Source organism: Acartia tonsa, chromosome 8 (genome assembly GCF_053477335.1).
Source record: "Acartia tonsa isolate MP-2025a chromosome 8, ASM5347733v1, whole genome shotgun sequence".
NCBI classification, from domain to species: domain Eukaryota; kingdom Metazoa; phylum Arthropoda; class Copepoda; order Calanoida; family Acartiidae; genus Acartia; species Acartia tonsa.
In genome coordinates this window covers 23730989-23755190 of record NC_137267.1, presented here as the reverse complement: position 1 = coordinate 23755190, position 24202 = coordinate 23730989, and the positions used below count along the sequence as shown (strand labels likewise).

The following is a 24202-nucleotide window of genomic DNA, read 5'->3' as shown; positions in this document are numbered from 1 at the left end:
GAAAGAAACTCATCCGGCTCCCTCCTTAGAATTAGGTAATATTTCAACAACAAAATTCATTTTAATTTCACTATCTATTAGCTAACTGAAAATTTGAAACAAATATAAATTGCATAAAATCATAAAACGCAGAAATTAAGAAATCAAAGAGACAGAAGGCAGGATTGTGATAAATAAATTTAATTTAATTTAAAATTAATAAGTCAAAATACTACCTAAACCATATCAAAGCTTAAAATTACATTAATTAATATTAAAATAAATGAAATAGCTATAGTTGAAATTTAACAAGAATGAATAATAATTTTACATAACATGATCTCACAAACTCAACTCCTGAATTTACTTTATAACATTTCTATGTAATTAAAATTGTAATAATTTGATATGTCATTTAAATACTTGTAACTTAGATTTCATTTTTGATATTTTGCCCCATTATGTCATAAAAGGTGATAACATTTTAAATGGGAAGAAAATTCCCAAAGTTTTTATTATATATTTGTGTTCTATTGAAAAAGTCACCTTTTAAGGTTTAAGTTAATATGCAATTTTCAAGATTTGTGATGCAAGGGATATCAAAAAGGAAACATTGGACCTACTAAAACTTCGATCCCAACCACTCCACTAGGTAAAAAAAATCTTATGGCTTGAAATATTTATAGAAATGTGATCTATCCTCCCCTTTAAAGCTTTATATTTGTATCCATCATCTATGCCGGGCTCTTCTGTGTCCTCCAAGTTGATGTCTTGGTCCCCCTGCAGGGTTAAATTGCATGAAAGCCTCTATATCTGAACAGAAAAAAGTAATATTATTTACACATTTTGCTATAATTAAATGTACGGCTAGGGTATATTCGTCTGTCAAAATTATAATTTAAATTAAGTTAAAATATTTTTTGATTAAAAGTTATTGTCACAACAAAGAACAAAAAGTAATTTTCTTATTAATTTTATTTTTATATCAAGCAAATTGCCTTAACATATATTAAACAAGGATAACAACATTCTTAAAAGCCAAGCTCTAACTTCAAAAGGAAGGACAAACTAATGATAACTGAGATAACTTTAAAAGCAGAATATTAATTTTTAATTCTAAACAAAATAGTACATAAGGGAGGGGGGGTTAATGCAACCATCTCGTAATCAATGTATAAATGGCACTTAGAATTAGATTTTCGATCTGAAATTTTGCAAGAGTAATCCTTGGTAGGTCTATTTTCCCTAAATCGAACAAAAAGCTGAAAAAGAAACAGCTAACGGCATTTTTTAGATTTCTAGTACCAGCAACTACCGGCTAGAACCATTTGATTTATACATTGATTACGAGATGGTTGCATTAAAAACCCCCCTCTTTGTAGCAAAATTCCTGGTAAATATTATAGAGTTGCTACGATTCCCAAATCGTACCTAATTTATAGGATTTTTCACGAAAAGTTTGAAATCTATAGGACAATTCTAACATGTATAAATTAACAAAAAGAGCTAATTGTTAGGAACGAACGTACCAATAAGTCGTCTCCCATTATAGAAAATCTTCGTCTTTGACAACAGAATAGACGGGTAAAATATAAAAGTAGAAGAAAAAGAATACAATTTTAGAAGGCAAAATATCAAGTAGATAAGGAAGGAACCTTAAGTAAAAGAAGACTAGATTATTTGAATTTTGAGCTACCTAACCATTTTTTTCTGAAAATAAACATCTATGCTTAGATTTACAACAGAAAAGACTGGTAAAGTATAAAAGTATATGAAAAATAGAACAATTTAAAAAGGCAAATAGTCAAGTAGAAAAACGACTATTTAAATTTTGAGGGACCTATAAATTTTTTTTCTGAAAATAAACATCTATGCTTAGATTTTTAGCCAAACTCACATATCACATGCATAAAAAGGGAACTTATGCAATGATTAAGTAGCTTAATAATGACAAATAAAACATAAATTATTAAATATTATTAATATCTATAGGCTTTCTTTTCTGATGTTTAATGTATATAAGGACTAGGTATATATTTATTATCACTCTCTTCTATTCCTTCTTCATCACTAATTTCAATTTCTTCTTCTACAGTATGACCCTCGAAAAAGTATCTTTAAGGGTATACAGCCCTTATTTCTTAATGTATCAAAAAAAATAGCATATGTCCTTGTTCTCTGTACATTTCCACACAAGCATATATAAAAAAATTAATTTTACAGCCATTAACAATGGAGATTTTTAGAGCTAAAGTTTTGAAAAAGTGACTGAGCAAAAAGTAACTTTTAACATAAATTGACTTTTTTGGCAAAATTAAGATAGAAATCCTATTATTTTTGTTACTAGCAGAAACTTTATAAAAAAATGAAACAAAAAATTTAAGGTTTTAAGTTAAAAGTCTTTTTTTACACATATTTTTTAGTCTTTCTTGTGTAATGATATTTTGAAAAAACTTACTTAAGAGGCAAAATTGTTTTAGATTAAAAAGCCAAATAAATCTTTATGAATATAGCAAGAATATTGTTTTGTTTCATAATCATAACTTTAATAACAAAAAAGTTATAAGGAAAATTAAATTACATTATAATGATTTTTTTAGTCTAAAAAGCTTAATTAACCCCCTATTAAGTGATTGAGATGTCAAAAAAGGGGGCGGAGCAACTGTCATAATTAATCCTTTTCTTAAATAAGGGTAAGTAAATAGCCTGAAATTTGCAAATAATCAATTCATTCAGTAGTATTTTTTGCCTTTAAAAATATATATTTTTTGGTGGAATAAAAAGAAATAATTAGTTACCATGTTTTTCTTTGTTTATCATTCTTCAGTTACCAGAAAGACATAATGTAACCATCCAAAAATAGTGGGAAACAAAAAAAAAATTATTTTTCTCAGTCACTTTTTCAAAACTTTAGCTCTAAAAATCTCCGGTGTTAATGGAGGTAAAATAAAAAATTTTATATATGTTTGTGTGGAAATGTACAGAGAACAAGGACATATGCTATTTTTTGTGATACATTAAGAAATAAGGACTGTATACCCTTAAAGATACTTTTTCGAGGGTCATACTGTATATCTCCCCCTTCTTTAAATTCATTGTCATTATCTTCATTGTACTGATCATTTTCTATCTCTTCATTGCCATAATCTTCATTTTCTCCATTGCCATCATCTTCATATTCTTCATTGCCATCATCTTCATGTTCTTCATTGCCATCATCTTCATATTCTTCATTGCCATCATCTTCATATTCTCCATTGCCATCATCTTCATATTCTTCATTGCCATCATCTTCATATTCTTCATTGCCATCATCTTCATATTCTTCATTGCCATCATCTTCATATTCTTCATTGCCATCATATTCAAGTTCTTCATTGTTATCATCTTTAATTTCTCCATTGACATCTTCTCCTAGTTCCTCATTACCATCATCTCCTAGTTCCTCATTCCCATCATCTCCTAGTTCCTCTCTCCCATCACTTTCAATATCTGCAATATCTCCCCCTTCTACCTGTTCCTCATCAATTTCTTCTTCCTGATTGTCTGAGACCTCTCCCCACTCTTCCCATTCATCAAATTCAATATCTTCATTCCCATCTTCTTCCTCAGTGTCGTTGTTACTTTCAACCTCTTCATCATTATATTCATTCTCTCTCTCTTCCTCTTCTCCATCCCAATCCTCTTCAAACTCATCCAATGCATCATTATCCTCTTCATCTGATTCATTCTCAGTACCTTCTTCTTCCCCATCCCAATCTTCTTCAAATTCCTCCAATGCATCCACCATATCAATATGTCCTAAAGGATTTAAATTATCACCTTGTCTGATATAGTCCATGATCCTGTGGTTTCCCATTTGTTGGTCCAACATCCTTTGAAGTGCAGGTCCAGCCCCAGGATCTGGTCCTCGCACCCTGGGATGTTGTGGCTGCGGAGGTGGTGGTGGACCACCATTTGGCACAAAAAACTGGCCTAAATAAATATGAACTGTATAATGGATATTTTTAAAGTAACATCTTTGAAATAAGTAAAGATTATTTTAGTTAAAAACAATTAGGTACGGCGTTATCCTCTTAGGAAAATTTTTATCAATTTTGAAAATTTTGGTACCCCCCCCCCCCCCCCCCTCCCCCAACAAAGTTTAAATTTAATATAAGTCTTTGCCTTGCCGTGTACTTTGCCTCCTTGCCGTTTACCAGACATCATAGGCAAGGCTAATAGTGTAAAGGGGAAGAAAATAAGGGGGGGGGGGGGCGCGGAAAAGGTTTAAATTTTGCGCACTGTTGATGAGAGATGTTTGTTGTCGGGTGGGTACTCAAATTTTCAAGAGAAGGCGTCTTAACTTTTTTGCTTTTTATTTAAGATAGCTAGTCGGTGTTTAAGTTAAGACGCCTTCTTTCAAAAACTTTTAGGTTAGGTTAGGTTATAGGCTAAGGAGCCGAGCGCTGCGGCCACAGATGTTCGTTTTCAGGGGGAACTTCTCAATTTTGAAAATATTTTTATTTCCTAAATAGGACTTAATTCATACTGTTGGAAGCATCGTCTAGTGAATAATGAATTACTAAAGTTTTTAAAAAGTAAAACTTTTTCAAGAAAATCAATTTTGTTTAATATGACAATCATATTTGATATGAATCACATTTCAGCACTGTCCAATATTATAATATATAATTTATGTCAAGTATATGCCATTCAAGGCTTAGCAAAAATATTGTCGGCAAATTGAAAATCTTATGTTAACTATATTGTTGTTTAATGTACCTGGATGGTGAGGTGGAAAACCAGGCTGCATTGGAACACCAGGATGATTCTAAAAAAAACAAGGATTACAATCAGGGACATTCAAGGAGGGGTGTGGGGGTAAAGGGTTGATTTTCTCCCTAATCAAACAAATATGGGGGTGCTGCTGTTGTTACAAATCAGGTAATAAAAAAAATCTTGGAAGTCCTTGGTCACAACTTCCATATTACAAATTATAACTTTCCATATCTTACTTCTCTTTGTTGCATCCTTACATTAGTTCTTAGAAAAAGAGAGCACTGGATTACATATAGACGGAATGACAGACAGACAGAAGGAAGAACAGACTTAGCTACACTAAATCAATGTGTACCGGAAGAGGGGGGCCAGGTACACCAGGAACCATTTGCATCACTGGTTGACGCTGACGGACATAGGCGGCCTGTTGTTGAGCCAAAGCTTGCTGAATTTGTTGGTGGTACAGTTGAAGATTGAAACCTCGTTGTAAATGAGCGTATGGTCCCTAAATACAAATGTTTCTTAAATAAGTAATTTAATCTATTGATCGCACCATACCTCAAATATATATTTAACTCGTTTATTATTTTTATAGTCTTAAACACCCAACAAGTTATTTTCTCTTTAAACTAGATTTTCTTTTTCCCAATCTACCAATAAGGAATTAAATTTAGTGCAGTTTAAATTAACAATTACATTACCTATTTTTTAAATAAGAATAAAAATATAACTTGTTGCTTCTTATTGAAGCTAGCGACTACGCCCCTAAAGGCTTCTAGAGGGAAGTCGACCCCTCCCCCAATAAAAACTTTAGTTTAAAAAGAAAAAGGAAAGAAAAATTTCTATGGACGTTTTCTCTTAGGAAGTGGCAGTACCCTCCCCCATAATAATTTAATTTAAAAACTTTCCAAAGCCTATAAACATTGTAAAGGAGAACCAAATCAGATTAGCGGTTATAAAGATCATTGGATAAGAAAGACAGACATCCTGTTACTTTTGTATTTCATGAATTCATGAGAAATAGCAAACCATTACCTAATTGTGATATTTTAGACACAAAACTAAGAATAAATTTTTAACATTAACCAAACCATAGGAGTTAAAGAAAAGAATTAGAAATCACCAAGCAACCAAGCAACCTAAAGCATCCTCATGTTCTAGCTATTAAAAGTAACATTAAAAAAGGTTACTTGATTGTATTGTGTTTTTAAAATTTTAAGTTTTGAATGAAAATTTATTACTGTTTATTTTTGCTTCTATTGGTGCTATAAGGGGGGGGGGGGGGGGGGTTAATGCAACCATCTCGTAATCAGTGAGCAAATGGCACTTACAATTCGAATTTCGATCTATTTTAGGTCTATTTTCCCTAAATCAAACAAAAAGTTGAAAAAATAAAGGCTAACGGCTCAGCCGTTTAGCCGTCTTTTGGCTATTTTTAGGGCAAATCTGCCATAAATTATGTAGGAAACAACTTTTTGAAACATATTTTTAATTTAAATCATGTGAAATGATACAAAAAAATCATTTTTAGATTTCTAGTACCAGCAACTAGCGGCTAGAACAGTTTGAAAACGTTTTGGAGCAGCATAGAGTATTATGTGGAGATAGGTTTCGTGATGATTTCCCTTGAAATAGTTTTAAAAATGGCTAAACTGCTGAGCCGCCAGCCGTTAGCCGTTACTTTTCCAACTTTTTGTTCAATTTAGGGAAAATAGACCTACCAAGGATTACTCATGCAAAATTCCAGATCAAAATTCGAATTCTAAGTGCCATTTGCTCACTGATTACGAGATGGTTGCATTAACCCCCCCCCCCCCTTTCTTGATAACTGTGAAGCATTACGTAATTAACAAAATTAACAATACCTTAACTGTTCGAAAAAAAATTAAGGATGCGACCATCGACAAAAAGTAAGATGCTAAGAATGTAGTAGGAATAGGATGTATGTGTGTCTGTCCATTTGAAATTTTGTGTATCTCGACTTTTTTCATCGGGTTCTTTTTTAATTTTTAGTTTCAGTAAATAGACGTTCTATGGTGTTTTTATGTCTGTACACAAAATTACAGTAATCTTTTTCCATTTCATAAAAGCGACAGTTTTCTTTTACCCAAGACTGTGTCGTTACACGTATCGTATCTGCTCGTTGTCTAAAGGGCATAACTAAAGACGTTAAAAATGATCCATACTACTGCATGTCAGGTGCGCGACGCGCAACTAATTACAGTGTACAGTAAGGGCTTCAAGATAGAGATCTATTTGGCTTCTGTGGAATCCACTACCCAATCCTAAATTTTTCCTTATTTTAAAATGCGGAATTGGTGGAATTCAAAAAGAATTTCAAACTTTTTGGGGGGAAGAAAAAATAAGGAGGGTAAACAACCCTGAAAGTATTGATGGTATACTATTTAGTAAAAAATTTACCCAATTTCCGGGCATAGGATTTCTGTTTCTGTGAATATGTTGTCCTGCAGGTATTATAGGTTGACCGGGCATGTGCTGTCTCCTGGAAAGGTGTACAAACATTAAACTTAATCAAATCTTAAATAATAATGACACCACAAATCCTTCGGACGATGATAGTTTTTAACGACTACATATCATTATGCAAATCTATAAAATCTAATGGACAAAAGATTGACCTTCTCCTCCTAAATTTTAATTTTTTCTTTCTTTTATATATCCTTCTTTTATATGAAAATACACGACAGTAAACTTTTGAACAATGAGGAAATATCTTTAGGCACAATAAAAAAAGTTTTGTACAACATGCCTTGGATCATATCCTTCTGGTGGTCTCTCAATATCCTTGGTTGGATCATGTTTCAGTGATTTCTCTCCAAGTTCTTTCTTTGTCTCATCTGCGGCCTTTGCTACTTCAGCCTAATAAACAAATAGGCAAAGATTAAGAATGAATATTTTTTGTGTAAAACTTAGGAGGATGCCTCCAACTCAGAAATAGGGTATAGCCACCAAGTGAAATAAATCTAAAATAATACTTTGGGGGCAGATAAGAGGTCGTCTTTACAACGAAGTGTTGCCCCCAAAAATCTTGAAAAAATCAGCTCGAATTAGCAAAATTTTTTTTGAATTAATTCAGTTGTAGATTACAGCTGCCCCAACTGGCCTTACTATAGTTACTTTGAAATTGCTGGAAAAAAAATTTGTCTTAAAACATTCCTGGACCTATGTGAAGCTTTCCTAAAATCCGCTCAAAAGTTATCGAAATCGGCCAAAAAACTTACTACTTAAAAAAAAGATAAATTCTTCAAATTTTGTGCTATAAATTACAGGAAAAAAATAATACACCTGAAAATACATTTTAACCTTTAAACACGATTGGGCAATTTTTTTTTGGGGGGGGGGAATATTCACTCCCTTCTTGGAGAATATCCACAATGAAAAAAAGAGATCTTAACACACAGACAATCGATCAACTAATGAATTATTCGTTAGTGTGCTAATTTGTCGTCTGAGATCTCATAGACGGCTCGACTCATCAGTTGAAACATTTTTCTGATATTTGATATTGCTAAAAAAAAGTTTTTTGGCTTTAGCCACCAGGGCGGGGATAATATTATTGTGAGTGTTCTTTTTTAAAAACGTACGAAATTGAAAGAAAAAAATGATTACCTTGTGTAATTTATCATTATCAGACCAGAGAGGACATTTATTCTTATTGGGAGATGCTCCATGACCTAAAACTCAACATTATAAAAATCAAAGCTTTGTATTTTAACTACCATAATTATTACATATTTTTTTCTTATTTTTAATCGCTTTATATCTAAACTATAAATAATCAAAGATTAAAAAGTATTTACAGAAGAAAAAAAATATTTCGGACGCTGGGTACAAGCACAGGTTGCAGACTCGAGAAGCTACGCTACTTAAAATGTTTACTTGATAATATTAAATATACGTATAAAAATATTATATATATAAATATAAGTTATAGCCAACAAGCGAAATAAATATAATTTAATATTTAGGGTGCAGATAAAAAGGTCGGCAATTTTACTGTGTGTTCCCCAGACAGCAAAAAATCACGTAAAGGTTTCGCGATTTTTCCGAATTAATTTCGTTGTTGGTATAAGCTGTTAAATATAACAAAAATTACCGTAAAAATGAGAATAATCGTTGGTGATGGCTTTCTTGCAGAGGTAACACATTTTCGTTTGGCACTTGTTGCACGTCATTTTGTTGCACCCATCACTTTTAACAAACCTAAACATAAACACATTTGTCAAGTTGCTACGCTCCTACCCTCTAGTCAGGGAAATCTCTAGGATAAGCAAAACCTTAATAAATTAACGGACAGACTTACTAGGTAGGTACTTAAAATTAATTTTTTTTTTAACAAAAATATATGGGCGATGAAGGTTAGCGTACCCAGATCAGCACCTATAATCCTTTTATAAAAGTAACAGGAACTGTGTCTGACTGTTTGTACCGAAGGATCTTGCTAACAGCAGAACCGATACGGTTCTCCTTTACAGGTCCTTGGTACGTTTAAAACTATTTTTGGGGAGGGTACCACCACCTCCCTCCCAAGGAATTGCCAAAAAAAATGTCCAACGAAACTAGCGCCGCCTGGCGCATATTAAGATATTTGTATAACACAGATCCAAAGGAAAATAGATTACGTTTTGCCAAAGGCCTCTAGTAGCGTATCCGCTAGTGATGGATTAAAGAAAGACAAATCGAATAAGCTGGCCACGGTCAGGTTTTAATAATGTTCATATGATATAATTAAGAGAAAGTATAAATCCTACTATATTCACCCATTACTTGTATCTCATCCCTGTACATGAGGAGAACACTGAAGGATACGCAACAAAAACTGATTAATAAGAAAAAGAACCTAATTTGTACCTGTTCTTACACTTGGGGCACTCTCTGATCATAGCTTCGGCCATAGCGTTTTCCAACTTAATGCGAGCCTTGAAAAAAATACCATACGACATCAAATATGTAATATTTGGAGAATGTAAACTAACCAACATTGGAAAAAATCACAAAAATTAATTTTTAAAAGTTTAAATTTTAATTTGTCTGTCCTATTCTTTCTTAAGATGAATAAATAATAATAAATACCTTTACTTCATCATCTTTTTCTACCTCATCACACCTACACAAAATAAAATATTAAATTATTCTTATTAACAAGAATGACAAAGGAAATTAAATTTGAAGATACAATGAAAAGAAACACAATACAAATATAAAATAGGTACGTGTTTTATGACACAGTGATATTTATATTTTTTATGCATTTTTAACGAATAAACATTTGTATTATAATATCAAAGAGAGTTGGACACTCAACTTTATAAACCAAGCCAATTAATAAAAAAACATTACCTATTATAAATCTTTTGGGAAATAGTTTATTAAACAGCCTAATGTCTCCTCCCTCCCTGATAAAAAGTGAGGGATAGTAGCCTTAGTAGCACCCACTTTTCATACAAAAAAAACCCCCAGATAATTAACGAATAAAGCATTTCCCTAGAGGTGGGAAGTTTATACACTTACAGGAAATTAAATTTTAGTGTAAAATTTTGCCCTGGACGTTTGGGCTTGTTGTTAAAACTTTTTGTAAAATCTCTTGTATGATTGGATCTACCTATAAAACTTTCAAAATTTAATTTTGCCACTTTCCTTCTAGGGGCTAGTGGGGCAAAACAACCCCCCCCCCAAAAAAATAATATAAGTTCTAACCTTATTTTTAAAGATATCGAGCTGATTTTTTGTAATTGAACCTTTTTTACACGAGTTAATAAGCAACAAAATATTTCTAGAAGAATAGTGCGTAAATGAAATCTGTCGTTACTAATTATTTCAGAAATGTGAAAATAGTTTCCAATAAAAAATCAGCTGGATATTTTCAAAATAGGTTCAGCACTTGAGATTTTAGTGTTTTGAGGGGTGTTTTGCCCCACTAGGAAAGTGCCAAAATTCAATTTTCAAAGTTTCATAGGTAGAATCATATGAGACATTTTACAAAAAGAATTGGCTCGATAACTATAACAACAAGCCCAAACGTCCAAGGCAAAATTTTATATTAAAATAAAAAGTGTACAACCCCCCCCCCCCCTTGATTGTTTTAATGACTACTATGAAATGTACTTAAATGCGGAGCCTATAGATATAACCTGAGAGGAAGATGATTTTCTTCTTTGCATTCTTTGCAGGACACTTTCCCACATTCGGGGTCCTCACATCTTATAAGCTTCTCACTACAATTATTATTTGGTATTATCAGAAAAAAAAACACTTTAGAGCCTAACAATAATTAGCAAAAATGAAAAAAAAACTAGGATAAAACTGTTTGAAATAATACCTAGTAATCTCAAGAATATATAATAGATAATTTACATGAAGAAATTGTGACAGATTAAAAAGTGTTAAAAGAAAATAGTCATAAAACAGCAAAGATACAACAAAACAAAGACTGATTTAGAGACAAACAGAAACGAACACTTATATTTAGCTTCGCTATAAAAAAAACAAACAAAAGTATAATAATATTATAATTTACCTTTCAGGAATTATCACAGCAAAGTTACAGGCAGGACATTGAACTAGATTCTAAATTACAAAAAAATTTAAATACTATTTGTAAAGTTATAAGATATTTGATAAAAACTTAAATTAAAATATTTTCGAGAAGGATTTTTGTCTATCAAGGTAATGTTTCTAAAGAAAAAACTTTTTATGTGAATATAAAAAAATTACGTATATAATTTGTATAAATACCTCAACATTTGCATTCATAAGCTCCTCATTTGCTTGTCTTTCAGCTAGACGACTAAAAATCTTTGGCTTTAAGACTTTCTCTAATACCTAAAAGTAATTTATAGTAAATTTTAATTTAGTTGACAAAATTTTAATTAAAAACATCGAAGATTGACAAAATGAAGTTAAAGAGAGAGAGGGGCGGGGGGGAGGGGGAGGTGTAGACATATGCTAGCAGACTAGAGTACCAGCAATTTTATTTTGTGTTATTCTCCCTTAGGTACCTAGTTTTAGAGATATTTGAGGGAAAACTTTTTGAATGAATTCCTCCAAATATTTTGAAATTACATCAGGGGTGTATATTCTGCACAAGATTTATTTTTTTCCCCTGCTACAAATTTTTTTATTTTTCTTCCCCCCCTAGTTTTTTCTCACCAAGTAGGGGGGAAAATGGAAAAATATTTAAAGAACTCTATATTTTATTTATTTTATCCCTCCTACCACACATTTTTAAAAGTTTTTTTCACCAAGGAAGGGGAAGAAATGGAAAAAATGTTTTCAGTTTTCTTAATTTTTACATTTTTTTCCCCTCCAACCACTTATTTTTTATTTTTTTTTCCCCCTCCTGAGCAGGGGATCCCATGTAGAATATACACCCCTGAATTACATGTCATTTTCCCAGACCATCTTCACATTGAATGATGACACTTATTATCATTTAAACCCATTTATTGAAATTGGTATTTTCATTTTAAAAATTTTATAAGTTTAAGGTGTAAAAATCTAACCCGAGATTCGATTTCAGCTTCGCATTGTTGGAAACATTTGATCCTTGTTGCGTTTTCACCAATTTGTGTTTCTGCCCCTCGTCGTACACAATCAGGACAGAACATATGATCTAAAATAATAAAATATCTTATTAACTATCTATCTAATCTAATCTATTTTTAATTTCTAGGTCATTTCAGTACGAAGTAGGTTGTACAGTACAATAAAATTTCACAAACAGCTGGTCCTGTATACTACAATTTTCATGGAGGCTTAGAAATAGAACTGGGCAGGTTTGGCGAAAAGGGAAATCAATTCAACAAAATGAATGCTGTAATTTTCTAACCTGAAGCACACATGCAAACTTCTTCTAGAAGACACTCATCATCGAAACAACACTGGCATTCAAATAGGGCTCCATTTCTAAATACACACAACTGTAAAATAAGTTTCATCTATAGAAATATATACTTACAGTGTATCTACTAACATGTAATATTGGACAAAATTGTACCTGTTAACCTTACATAATCTTCTTCAAAATATTACTGTTTTATATCATGATTAGACTTGATACATGTGATAGGTAAGTTTAGTAAACCATTTATTGAATGTAAAACCGACAAATTAAAGTAACTGGACTAAAAAGTCTTACTTTCTTGCAATTTCAATTTGTTTCTTTCTTGATTCCTCATTTTTTCTTACAGCTTCTTTAATCCTTGGCTCTAACTTCATGTAGATGTAATCCTACAAAATTATAATTCATAATTTGGTATAGGGAATAGCTAACAAGCGAAATAAATCTAAAATAATATTTGGGGTGCAGATAATAAGGTCGTATTTTCTACGAAGCGTTGCCTCTCAAAAATGCAAAAATATTAGCTGAAATTACCAAACACTTGTTGGTTACAGCTGATTAAGAAAGACAAGGTTATTAATCCAAAAGTAGCGTAGCTAAAAAAGAACAAAGAAGTGCAAGATAAAATACAATGAGATGAACCTTCTGGATTGTGTGGTCTAATTTTCTGCATGTGTCTGTATATTACTATGTAATGTAGAGAATTTAAAACTATGATTTGTAACGACTTAAAAGGGGGGAGGCGGTTGTGACACTGTTTGAAACCAAAACTAAAAGTCAAAGGAACTCAACTAAATAAAAGAGTTACAGCACTGAAATTTGGTATGGCAGTTGCTTTAAAGAGGTACAATGTGGAATTGTGAAGAAACGTCGGCGGAACCGCCGCTATCGCCGATTTGTTTTTGGCGGGAAACGGCGGTAGCGGCGGTTTCACCAACTTGAATTCCTGTAGTTTTGGTTTCAAAAAGTGTCACAACCGCCCCTTCCCTTTACAGATTAACGGACACACATTCATAATCATATCATAAAAATAGTGTAGCTGTGCTACTAATAGCTAGGTAATAAAAGAGTTTATCCTCCCTCCCCAATCTAATAATGAAACTCTTACCTTAAAAAAACCAAGGTCCAAGGTATCCATAGAAAAATGTGTGTCTTTTGGTACGGCAGTTTTTCTAAATAAAAATGATTTCAATGATGAGATTTATACTTCAAAAATTATTTAAAAAACATACCTATTGATTTAAAACCTTCAGAGAATAACAAGAAGGGGCGTCGTCGTAGCTCAGTGGTAACGCACTGAGTTACACAGGTGAGAGTTTGAGTTCAAGTCCACATGTGGTAACTCGAATTTCTCATTCGCTATACATTCACGCTATACTTCCCCTTGGTTGAGTAAGGGAGATAACAGAGTAGTTTGGTTGCTCAATATCCAAGTACTTAATATCAGTGCAACCATTACCCCAAGTTCCTCTGCGGTGACTTAATTTGGGACACCTGCCATACTCAGCGAGGGTAAGGTAATAAAGAGTAGCTTCCATGAGATAGCGGGTCAAGTACTTGAGCTGGCCCTGGTAGCTAGTATACAAAAGTGTCCTACACCAAGACTACTAAGGTCCAAACACTAGGAAACTATGACTACACACACACAAACAGAATAATAAGCTCACCTTTTGCTGCTTTTAACATTTTTTAATCTCTTGACACAGGGTAGAAGATGGTATTTGTTTTCTTCCATAGCTCTAAACCATTTTAGAATATAAACAAATACCCAGTGAGGGGTAGGGTTGCCCGCAGGGTTTAGGAATAAGACACAGCACCCCCCCCCCCCCTTTTAAAAGTAATAATTAAAATAGGGGGGGGGGGGGGGGGTTAAGCATTTTGAGGGATAGAATATCTCTGACTTCTTTAAAAACAAGGGGAGGGGGGGAAGTTTTGCCACTTTCGCGTAAACAGTGTTCTGTGGACTTGGACTAGGTATTGATTTTAGATTATAGGTTATTTAGGATAAAAGTTTACTTTTGGGTATTAGTTCACGTATATTTAATCATTTTTTGAATAGGCCTCCAGGTTCCGGAGCTCCAGGCCTCCAGGTGGTCTCTGTACAGGTAAAAATGAAAAAAAAATTTTTTTTTTGAAGAGTTAGAAGTCAACATATGAAACAAAATATGCATATTTTTGAATGTTATTCACATATTTGAAGAAAAAAATGCATATTTTGTTACATAAGTTGACTTCTAACTCTTCAAAAAAAATTTTTTTTTTCATTTTTACCTGTACAGAGACCACCTGGAGGCCTGGAGCTCTGGAACCTGGAGGCCTATTCAAAAAATGATTAAATATACGTGAACTAATACCCAAAAGTAAACTTTTATCCTAAATAACCTATAATCTAAAATCAATACCTAGTCCACAGAACACTGTTAACGCGAAAGTGGCAAAACTTCCCCCCCCCCTTAATCATAACGTTAAGGAATAACATTTTATTTAGGCGCAATGCAAGGAGTTGGTAGGCTAAATAGAACATGGTTAGTATTTTTTAAATAAGGATAGAAAGAAAAAAACTTACTTTTTGATTGTTCTTGGTGCAAGATATGAAAATTTAGCGTTTACATAGGCAATACACGAGGTCTGGTAAATTAAAGGACCATTATTGGTATATAATCAATAGTTTAATAGCGAAGCTACTTTACAAGTCATCTGTAACACCTTGTTGGTCTGTATCGTCTTTTTACAGAAATTTTCTTCTTTATTATATTAACCTGTAACCCTTCCCTGTTTTTAACTTTACTACTGTAAGATCCCAAGATCAAAATTAGACATCTCATCGTACTAAGGGAATTTTTTATTTTCTCGGCTGATATTTAAAATATGGTCTGTCTCTGTCGTTTTCATCCACCCTATCTTGTTTTTTTTTGTGCTTTGCTACTTAAGGAAGTTGTCTGTCATCCTCATTTATTTAATGGTCCCAATGTTTCCTTGTATGAATCTGAAACTGCGGAGGTATTTTCGTAGAAGGTCTCTTCTGGGTTGTCAAATTCGCGCAAGAAATCGCTCACCTTAACAAAACACGGTTGCCAAAATCATACCTAAACATGTTTTAATTCTAGCTACGAGGTGAGGACAATGACAGATAAATTAATTTGTATCCAACATCATTATGCTTCCAAAATAGGGAAAGATTAATTTTAGGTCAATTATACGTACATATGAAACGAATTACCTTATAAATTAATATTTCATTTATTTGTAACCTACAATTTTTAACTTTAATTGTCAAGTGGAACAACGTGTATTATTATAAACATAATAGATCTTACCGTCATATTTTTGACTTTGTCAATTGCAGATTTTTTGGCAATCTTTGCATCATACTCTTTCCTAAATAACAAAAAAGGATGAAGTTTTTGATCAAAAATAAAATTATTGGCATATAATCATGAAAACTTTCACATGTAATTTTCTATTTGTTTATATTTTGTAGCATGATTGACAAACCTACCAACAAAGTAAATTACATAGGTACTGGATGATCCTTAGCATAGGGAATGTTATCAAAAAATAACATTCCCTAACATATATTTTAAAAAATTAATAAAAATATAAAGTAAAAAGGAGATGGATTTATTTAAGACAGTAATCTTTTTTAATTTAAAATCAATTAGATACCTGTTTGGAAGATCGCTTGAGCCGACATTTTGATCAATAAACTGTTGCATTTTGTTCTGACAACCATTCATCTCCTCTGCTCTTTTCTAATAACATTACATTGTTGATACACCAACCCATATCCTCACAAAGAGATATCACCTCAAAATTTATTACCTTTCAGCATACTCTTCTAATAACTAAAATTACGGTGGTGAGTTGAAGTCCCCCGTGTCTCACTTAGTTTAATATGTTCTAGAAGCCATTTTGTAAGATTTTCTTTTTATGTAGTTGAAAATACAAGGAAATAAATATCAAAGGGTTTAAAAGTTTACAATTTTTCCAAAAATATGTCTGTTAATCTTCTTTTAAACCTTTATAAAAGTCTAATATTGCTATTTGGTAAAGAACATTGGGCATAGCCGCTAGTATATATTACAGTATTTACTTCAGGTATGCTCTAATGTAGGGTTTAAAACCGATAGGACGATGCCTTCTTAAATATTCTTATAACAAAAATCTTTACCTCCAAGAAAGATGGGTCAACATGAGGGAAGAGACTGACAAGTGTTGACAAGATATTATCCTTTGCTTTCTCTTCACTAGGACCGGCAATCTAAATAAGAAAAGTTAATTTTATTATTGTTTAATATTGACTTAGCATAGCTGTAGTGTTTGAGATGAAATACAACCTTAGGATGGATAATTCAGCTTGCCTTCAATTATAATCAGAAATTATTTATATTTACTGACTAAAGCCTACTTTCATTAACCAAAATAAAAAGGTACCTATGTCATTAGGTTTTAATATGTATAAATTTATAATACCGGCTGTTCGAGGTCATTGTTATCCCCATTGGTTGGTCTGTTGACATCTTGAATCTCCACAGGAACCTCAAGATCTATGGTGACATTGGCCACATCGTTGTGTTCAGGTATCAGGTGGACATTTTCTACAATTTAAATACATTTCCATTTCCATGTTGTTTTGCAACTATTTCTTTATTGAAAAACTTTAAGAAATTTGATAATTCAGTTTTTGATATAAAGACTAGAACTTCTGATTCGGCAATTTTTTTTTTATATTTCAAGTAAAAATGCAACTAAAATTAACATATTTAATTATAGCGACTACACCCTAGACCTGTAAGAACCCTATGCTGAAAAGAACAATTTTAGTTCAGCGGTTGGCGAGGTCCTAAGCTACAGACCGACTTCCTGTTACTTTTTTATTATGAAGAAAATAAAATAAATTAAAATATATTCCTAGAGACTGATGATCGACTGTATGCCCATTGGTTCCATTGTGAATGCCATTTGTAGTTATTGACCCTGCACCTGAAATAAGGTCTATTATTATGTCCAAACTATTTATAAGAAGCATAACAATAAAAAGCTCAAAACATTTTAGATAAAGCCAGGGATCTAAATCAATAATAAATTGACCAATAAAAGAATTCGCATCGCCAATGATAATACACAAAATTACCGCTTCTATAGTTTACAATTAGTTGTACACTAAACTTAATGAAGCAACCAATCAAAATTCAATAAGTTCCCAAAGTTGTCGAGCCAACAAATAAGAAAACATTAATATTAACCTTTGAGGACTAGTGAAATAAACAGCCAAATGACCCCTCTCTCCCGGATTACTTAAAACCAGTAAACTGTTCATAAACTGAAAACTTACCATTGACTATGACTTGAGCTTGAGAGGTAGCAGGCATAAAAATAGTGTACTCCGTCTTCACATTTGCAACAATGATATTATGGCCATGGGATCCGTTGACTGTATTAGCTTCTGCACTTGTATTTTTGTTGGAAGACATAGTGGATTCATTCATTGTATTACCTCTATCAGATTTGGTTGAATTACGAGAGGTTGACATCTTATGGCGTTGCACTACTGGTGTACTCGTATTCATACCTTTTTAAAACAAATCTGAGCCAATTCTTTATTTAGGTAACAAAAGCTAGATAAAATTATAATTTAATTATAATTTTAGTGTTGGATGTGGGGTTGTTTTTCCCCACTAGCCCCTAGAAGGAAAGTGCCAAAATTAAATTTTCAATGTATTACAGATAGAGCTAATCATTTAAGGGATTTTACAAAAAAGAATTGGATTGATAACTATAAAAACAAGTCCGTACGTCCTGTGCAAATTTCATATTGAAATATCATTTCCTATGAAAGTACAACCCCCTCACCCCCCCCCCCCAAAAAAAACATTACTATGAGTACCAGTGCTAAGGCTGGACTTATTTGTGTTTGACTTTGGTTTTTAAAATGTGCGCTTCCGAAATCACCACTTTAACCCCCAAACAGTTATAAAACCATCAGCAGCAAATTGTTACTGTCATAACTCTTGATTACTGATTAGTCTTTCTTTTATTGTTAAGTTTTTTTTTAAGAATTGGCTTTGTTCCTGCACGAGCTATAAATTCTTCGTCGTCACTGACAATTACAACCTTAAATCAAATAAGAATAATATTAGTGTGTGAAAAACAACTAATAAAAAAGTGGCAAAATAGCAGCTAATCCACAGCTATTTTAGCCGTTTCAAAAAATCTTAATTTCATAATCATACGTTTACTTGTTCAAAAAAATTTTTTTATTATTTTAAAAAGTACACCTTTTGCCTTGAAAAAAAAAATCACAGTCTATAGGTAGCTCATCTGCGTTAGCAATAATTTTTTAGAGTTTATGAAACTTACCCAATCCCCAAACATTATGCTATAAACAAAACTTAAAAATATTAGGAGTTTATACCTCTTGCGCTATCACAGTTTGTTGATTACGGCCCTGTCCATTTACACCATTTTCTCCTAAAAGCAAAACTTGTGCTGTTAATCTTATGTATGGAAAGGAAAAATTTAAAATGTGAAGATTTTTTTGACAACTTAATATTGAGTAGATGTTCAGTATAAAGAAATTTGAGACATCTAGCTATAATAGCAGCATAGAAATTTTTTTTATTTCCGTAACGGTTTATGACGGTTAAAGTTATAGGCTATAATAGGTACTCAATGGTCATGTGAATCATCACATGAAACTTAATAAGTCAATCATTGGTAAAAACCAGTTTCTGACATATGACAATTAGTTAATTTTCAATTCTGACAATTGAATTTAAAAACGACATTACCTAAATTATTTTCTAGGCCATTTTGATGATTATCTAAATCTTGTTGGTCATCATCAAGAATGCGGGCAACAAGTTGGTCCACTGATAGAGACATATTCAGGTTTATGATTGTCTAAATAAAAGTTATTTCTCGCATCGTATTACAAACAGTTTCCGCGAATATAAAATGTACAATTATAAGATTAAATCCAGTTTTTTAGGCCAGAGATGCCGAAGGCGCGGACTACAAAAAAACTGGTTTTAATCTTTTGTACATTTTATATACTCGTAGATTAAGTGAGATGGAAGAATCTTTAATTTTATTCAACGTTTAGATAGAGCGATAAATGTGAATTTAGCATTTTAAAAACAGAAAATAAATTCAAGGGGCTGTTAACTATGATCAAAAAAAAAAACTCGGAAAGTAGCTATTTGTGCTGTATTAGTAATTTTCGGTTTTGAAAATTTTGAAACGTCAACATTTCAGAGTAAATGTCACACGATTAAAAAAATAACCTTGAGGTATTCTGGTTTCTGGTGAGGAAAAATGTCGATGAGGGCTGATAAAACGGCATCTATCTCAGTCTCGCTTCTCTCCATCCCGCCAACAGAGGACAATTCAAGAGCTGATGTGTCCATTGGAGCTACAACTGCAGCCGCCACAGCTTCTGCTGGATTAGGCGGCCGGACGGGCGATAACAGAATGTCGCTGCTGGCTGATCGCTTTCGTTTTCTGCAGTTGATTGATATTTCAATTAATAACCCAATGATATTAAACATTTTATCAATTCCTTATGAATATCTTTTTCAACAAATAGAATAATATGAACGAAATCTAGTCAATTATGATGAAAAGCTATTTTATATTTCTAATAGAATGCAAGTTTCTACACTAAAGAAGTTTGATTACTAATATGAAAACTTGTTTGTGTTTTTACAGAGAAAGCATGTAATATGATGCCCGTGCTGAAAGTTAAGTATTTTTTTATCTAAAATATCATAAATATAACTTACAATATGCATTACATAGTCCTTTGCAAAAATTTTGAATCAATTACTTTATCGTCCCCGAAGAAACTTTGAAATAAAGCAAAGCCAGAAGGAGTCTATTTATGCTGTAAGATTTTTTTATATAGAATGAATGAAAAAAAGGGCCTTGATGAGTTGACTTTGACATGACAGATGTTCTGCTTTTTAATACTCCATTGATTTATAATCAAAATATCAATGTTCCTTGAATTGGGATGCGAATTTTTCCCTTTGCCCTTTCCCTTTCCTTTGTAAGCTCCATTGTTATGTTCATCAGATATGTTTAACCTGTAAAAATATTTTAAAACATTAAACAAAAAAATTTTCTTTTAGGAACAACATTTTACTGACATATAGAGCAAAGTTTTTAACCCAAAACCCAACCCAAAATCCCAAACACGGGTTTAGGGTAGGTTATAAAAAAACCGCGGGTTTTCTATAATAAGTTAGTAGTAAATTTAGCAAACAGATTCCTACAATTTTGTTTACATTCAGTCGAAAATTTTCTATATAGGTAATTTTCTATATAATATAACTAGATGTTGGAAAGTAAAAGAAACATTTAAAAATAGATAAATAGATTCATTCTTTACTGTTTTAATCACAATTGTATGTGTAAAACAATCAGTTTTCATCAATATGTTTTATTTTATAGCCCTTTATTTAACATTTCTAATTAACCTAAAAAAATCGTGTTTTTTGGCGGGTAACCGGGTTCAGTCAAAATTTTGATTAAAATACGGGTTTTTAACAACCCTGAGGAGACAACAATTGTACGTGTAAAACAATCAGTTTTCATCAATATAGTTTATTTTAAAGCCCTTTATTTGACATTTCTAATTAACCCAAAAAAACGGGTTATTTTGGCGGGTACCCGGGTTGGGTCAAAGTTTTGATTAAAATACGGGTTTTTAACAACCCTGAGAAGGAGTAACTTCCAATTTCTTTATTTCAATAATAACTGCCATATAACATTCCGTATTATCCCTTAAAAAACTCAATTACAAAAGTGAAGTTATTAAAATAATTTTATCAGACCAATTCAACGAAAAGAAGGGTCTGTAGACAAGTGCGTAGCATGAGTTTGGTCCCTGCCTTGGACAAGATGGCGAAGCCGCCCAAGTTCCTGAGGCCTTCTAAATTCTGAAAAAAATCAACGAATACCTGTCATTGTCATCAAAAAGCGAGGAATCGACCCCGATGGATGGTGAATCAGGCACTTGGATACTTATAGAGCTCAGGTCCGACTCCTCTGTAGAAGGCACTATATTCTGGAAAAAGGTTTAAAAATAATGCAACCACACCACAACGAAATTTTGAGCAAACAGAATAGTCGGATCATATTGGGTGCTTTCTCTCGAAGGACATATTGGACACGGACCCCCCTACCCCCAATATTTAAATAAATCAAAAATAAAAAGTTTTTCCCATTGCGGTCCCCTAGCATTACAGGCTTCCCAGTACCCAATATAACATAAATAAAGTAAAAAACAACTTTTCATCTATTCTAAATAAGGGAAATGTATTTTTGACTCTACCAAGCATTTTAAGGAATATCACCTAAAAATGCTATCCAACTCCTCGGTTAAGTTTTCTAAAATGCAGCTCCCAATCCCTTAAATTGTCTAACGAAATTAAACTTCTCTGTGGTATCATGATTATAGTAAAAACTCTTCTTTAAAAATTAACCAATGCACTAATTGCATCTGACATGTTTAACCATTAAAAACCTTATTATGTATATCTTACCTTTCTAATTGTATTTATGACTGTCTCATAATCATTTCTCTCTAAACAAACAAAAATAAACGTAGATTTCTATAATTGTAAAGAAATGTTTTTGATAGTTTGTATTTGTTTCGAAATTAAAAATAAGATTTCGAAGACATGCATCCATTTCTAATTGTATTAAAATTTCAAACATCTTTACATATTTCATGATTGATCATTTACTAGTGGCTGCGTTTTTAGAACAATTAGAAAATAAGAGCAATATATCTAATATCCTGCAAAGGACCTCTGCAAATAGATAGATCTAACCAGAGAACCTAAAAGAACAATGGTTAGCAAGATCTTAACAGAAAAACAAATTTCCTTACTACTTTATACAATAGGTTTGACTTAATTAATAATAAAATAACAATATGTAACGTACCTAATAGATCAAAAATCACATTGGAGTCTGTTTCCTGGAATAAAACAGTAGTAAAAAAAATATGAAAATATCAAATGAAAGCTAGTTAAAGATAGAAAAATTGGAAACAAGGAAGATATTGCCAAAATTTACAAGAAAGCAAGGCTATACAATTCAGATACTCGGAAATATAAGCACATTACATTGCATTATAAAGTAATATAGCACTTTTATGGTTAAATAAAAAAACATAATTCTGTTTAAAATTTCGAGAAAAGATACGATTTTGTAAGATCTGTGGCAAAATATTATATTAATATTTTGATAACATATAAAAATAATACTCATACCTCAAATTCGTTCGGCCTCTTTCGGATTAGATTTTGAATTTTTTCTAGGTTAGAAAAAATTTCGTCCATTATGTGGCCATCTGAAAATACGCAATGAGAAAAAATCGAGAAACTTATTTAGCAGATTTTTTATTTTATTTTGGAAGATTTTTTTTTTTTTCACTTTTTGGGGAGATTTATTATGTGTGTTTCAAACAAGACGTTACAAGTTTCGCTTCAAAAACTACAAAGATATTGAATAAAACGCCGCAGGGAGAATTTTGGACAACGTTATCTTATTTGTTAGAAAAACAACATTGGGTACTTTAGTTGAAATTGTCTGATCCCTTTGTATCTGTGAAAAAACGTAAGATTTCTAAAATTTCATAATTCATGAAGTAAAACTATTTATGAGTAAAGAGATTTCAAATTGTAGGGAAACAAAACAAAACATGGTACACTTGTTAATCCAATCAATCAATCACAAAAATAACAACAAATTGGGGAGAGCGCAACTTTTATTCTTAGAAATATTTTTTATGGTCGTCTTCATTTTTAAATACACAATAGATGCAATGTTCTCTAATAAAATGAGGCTCGCAGCTGGCTAAAAAAAGCGAAATCACCTCCATCCACCTTTTCACCCTATCCCCACCCCTCATACTAGATGAACGAACTGACTAATAAATGCATACAGTTTCATATATTAGCTACCTATGTTGACGATAAATATTCCCCTGTCAATTAATAAGCTACGTATACAAAATCAATTTGGATAGTACAAGATAGAAAAAAGGAATTTTTTTTATAAAAACGTAATCACGTCAATTCTATTTTTTTCTTATGGAGGAAGAAAACACTAAATATTATAAGAAAATAAACACATCTTTTTTTTAACTTTTTAGAAACTTCAATAATATATTTTATTTTCGGAGCAACATTAAAAATCCCCTCCTCTATAAATGAAAAAAACTGTCAAATATAATCTTTAAAGGAATGTAAAAATCAAATGTAATTTTAGTTTAGTTTTCGATGTCTTTTTTTAAAGTATAGTTTTTTTTAAATATAAAAATTTAATATTTAAAAAGCCTGATTCCTAAACACTTTAAAGACATAATTTTTTCTTCGATTTTTAGAATATTTAAGAAATAAAACTAAAAAGCACCACAGGGGTACAACAGAGGCAAAAAAGATTAGATTTTTCGAAAATACTATAACTGTTGTGAACCAAAATTCCAGCTCCTAGCCTGCGGAGACTTCCTAAACTCTGCTTTAATCCCGTCTTGCCCCATCATTGTGAAATTGATTTAATATGTAAGCAATAATAAAAGTTGCGCTA

At 32.0% G+C, this 24202-nt stretch overlaps 1 protein-coding gene across 4 annotated transcripts; it reads right to left on the bottom strand.

Moving 5' to 3' along the window:
- Positions 1-215: 215 nt before the first annotated feature.
- On the bottom strand, positions 216-23308 carry LOC145326294 (uncharacterized). Of its 4 annotated transcripts, XM_080169563.1 has the most exons (36): positions 22885-23308; positions 22556-22589; positions 22150-22190; positions 21565-21671; positions 20607-20688; positions 19888-20106; positions 19393-19504; positions 19017-19072; positions 18675-18715; positions 17937-18175; positions 17516-17584; positions 17075-17202; positions 16773-16862; positions 16268-16353; positions 15919-15979; positions 15579-15657; positions 15168-15231; positions 14269-14340; positions 13710-13773; positions 12899-12990; positions 12590-12666; positions 12264-12373; positions 11497-11583; positions 11279-11328; positions 10893-10976; positions 9835-9868; positions 9613-9680; positions 8858-8964; positions 8371-8435; positions 7511-7620; positions 7162-7243; positions 5096-5245; positions 4744-4792; positions 3802-3954; positions 686-792; positions 216-338 (listed from the first exon to the last, which is right to left on the bottom strand). In XM_080169563.1, exons 1-35 carry the CDS (start codon positions 22951-22953, stop codon positions 710-712), a joined length of 3114 nt encoding a protein of 1037 aa, XP_080025689.1. In that variant the 5' UTR covers positions 22954-23308; the 3' UTR covers positions 216-338; positions 686-709. The 4 variants fall into 4 exon arrangements, with proteins under 4 accessions (XP_080025689.1, XP_080025690.1, XP_080025688.1 ...); XM_080169564.1 differs by lacking the exon at positions 3802-3954; XM_080169562.1 differs by having other exon boundaries at positions 283-792.
- Positions 23309-24202: the final 894 nt, after the last annotated feature.

Excerpts from the sequence above, each read along its gene's own strand:
- LOC145326294 (XM_080169563.1), bottom strand. The coding sequence starts at position 22,953 with ATGGACGAAATTTTTTCTAACCTAGAAAAAATTCAAAATCTAATCCGA. Across the intron at positions 16,354-16,772 it reads TTGACCCATCTTTCTTGGAG|AAAAGAGCAGAGGAGATGAA; the intron begins GTAAAGATTTTT and ends TAATGTTATTAG. Across the intron at positions 9,681-9,834 it reads AAAAAGATGATGAAGTAAAG|GCTCGCATTAAGTTGGAAAA; the intron begins GTATTTATTATT and ends ATTTTTTTCAAG.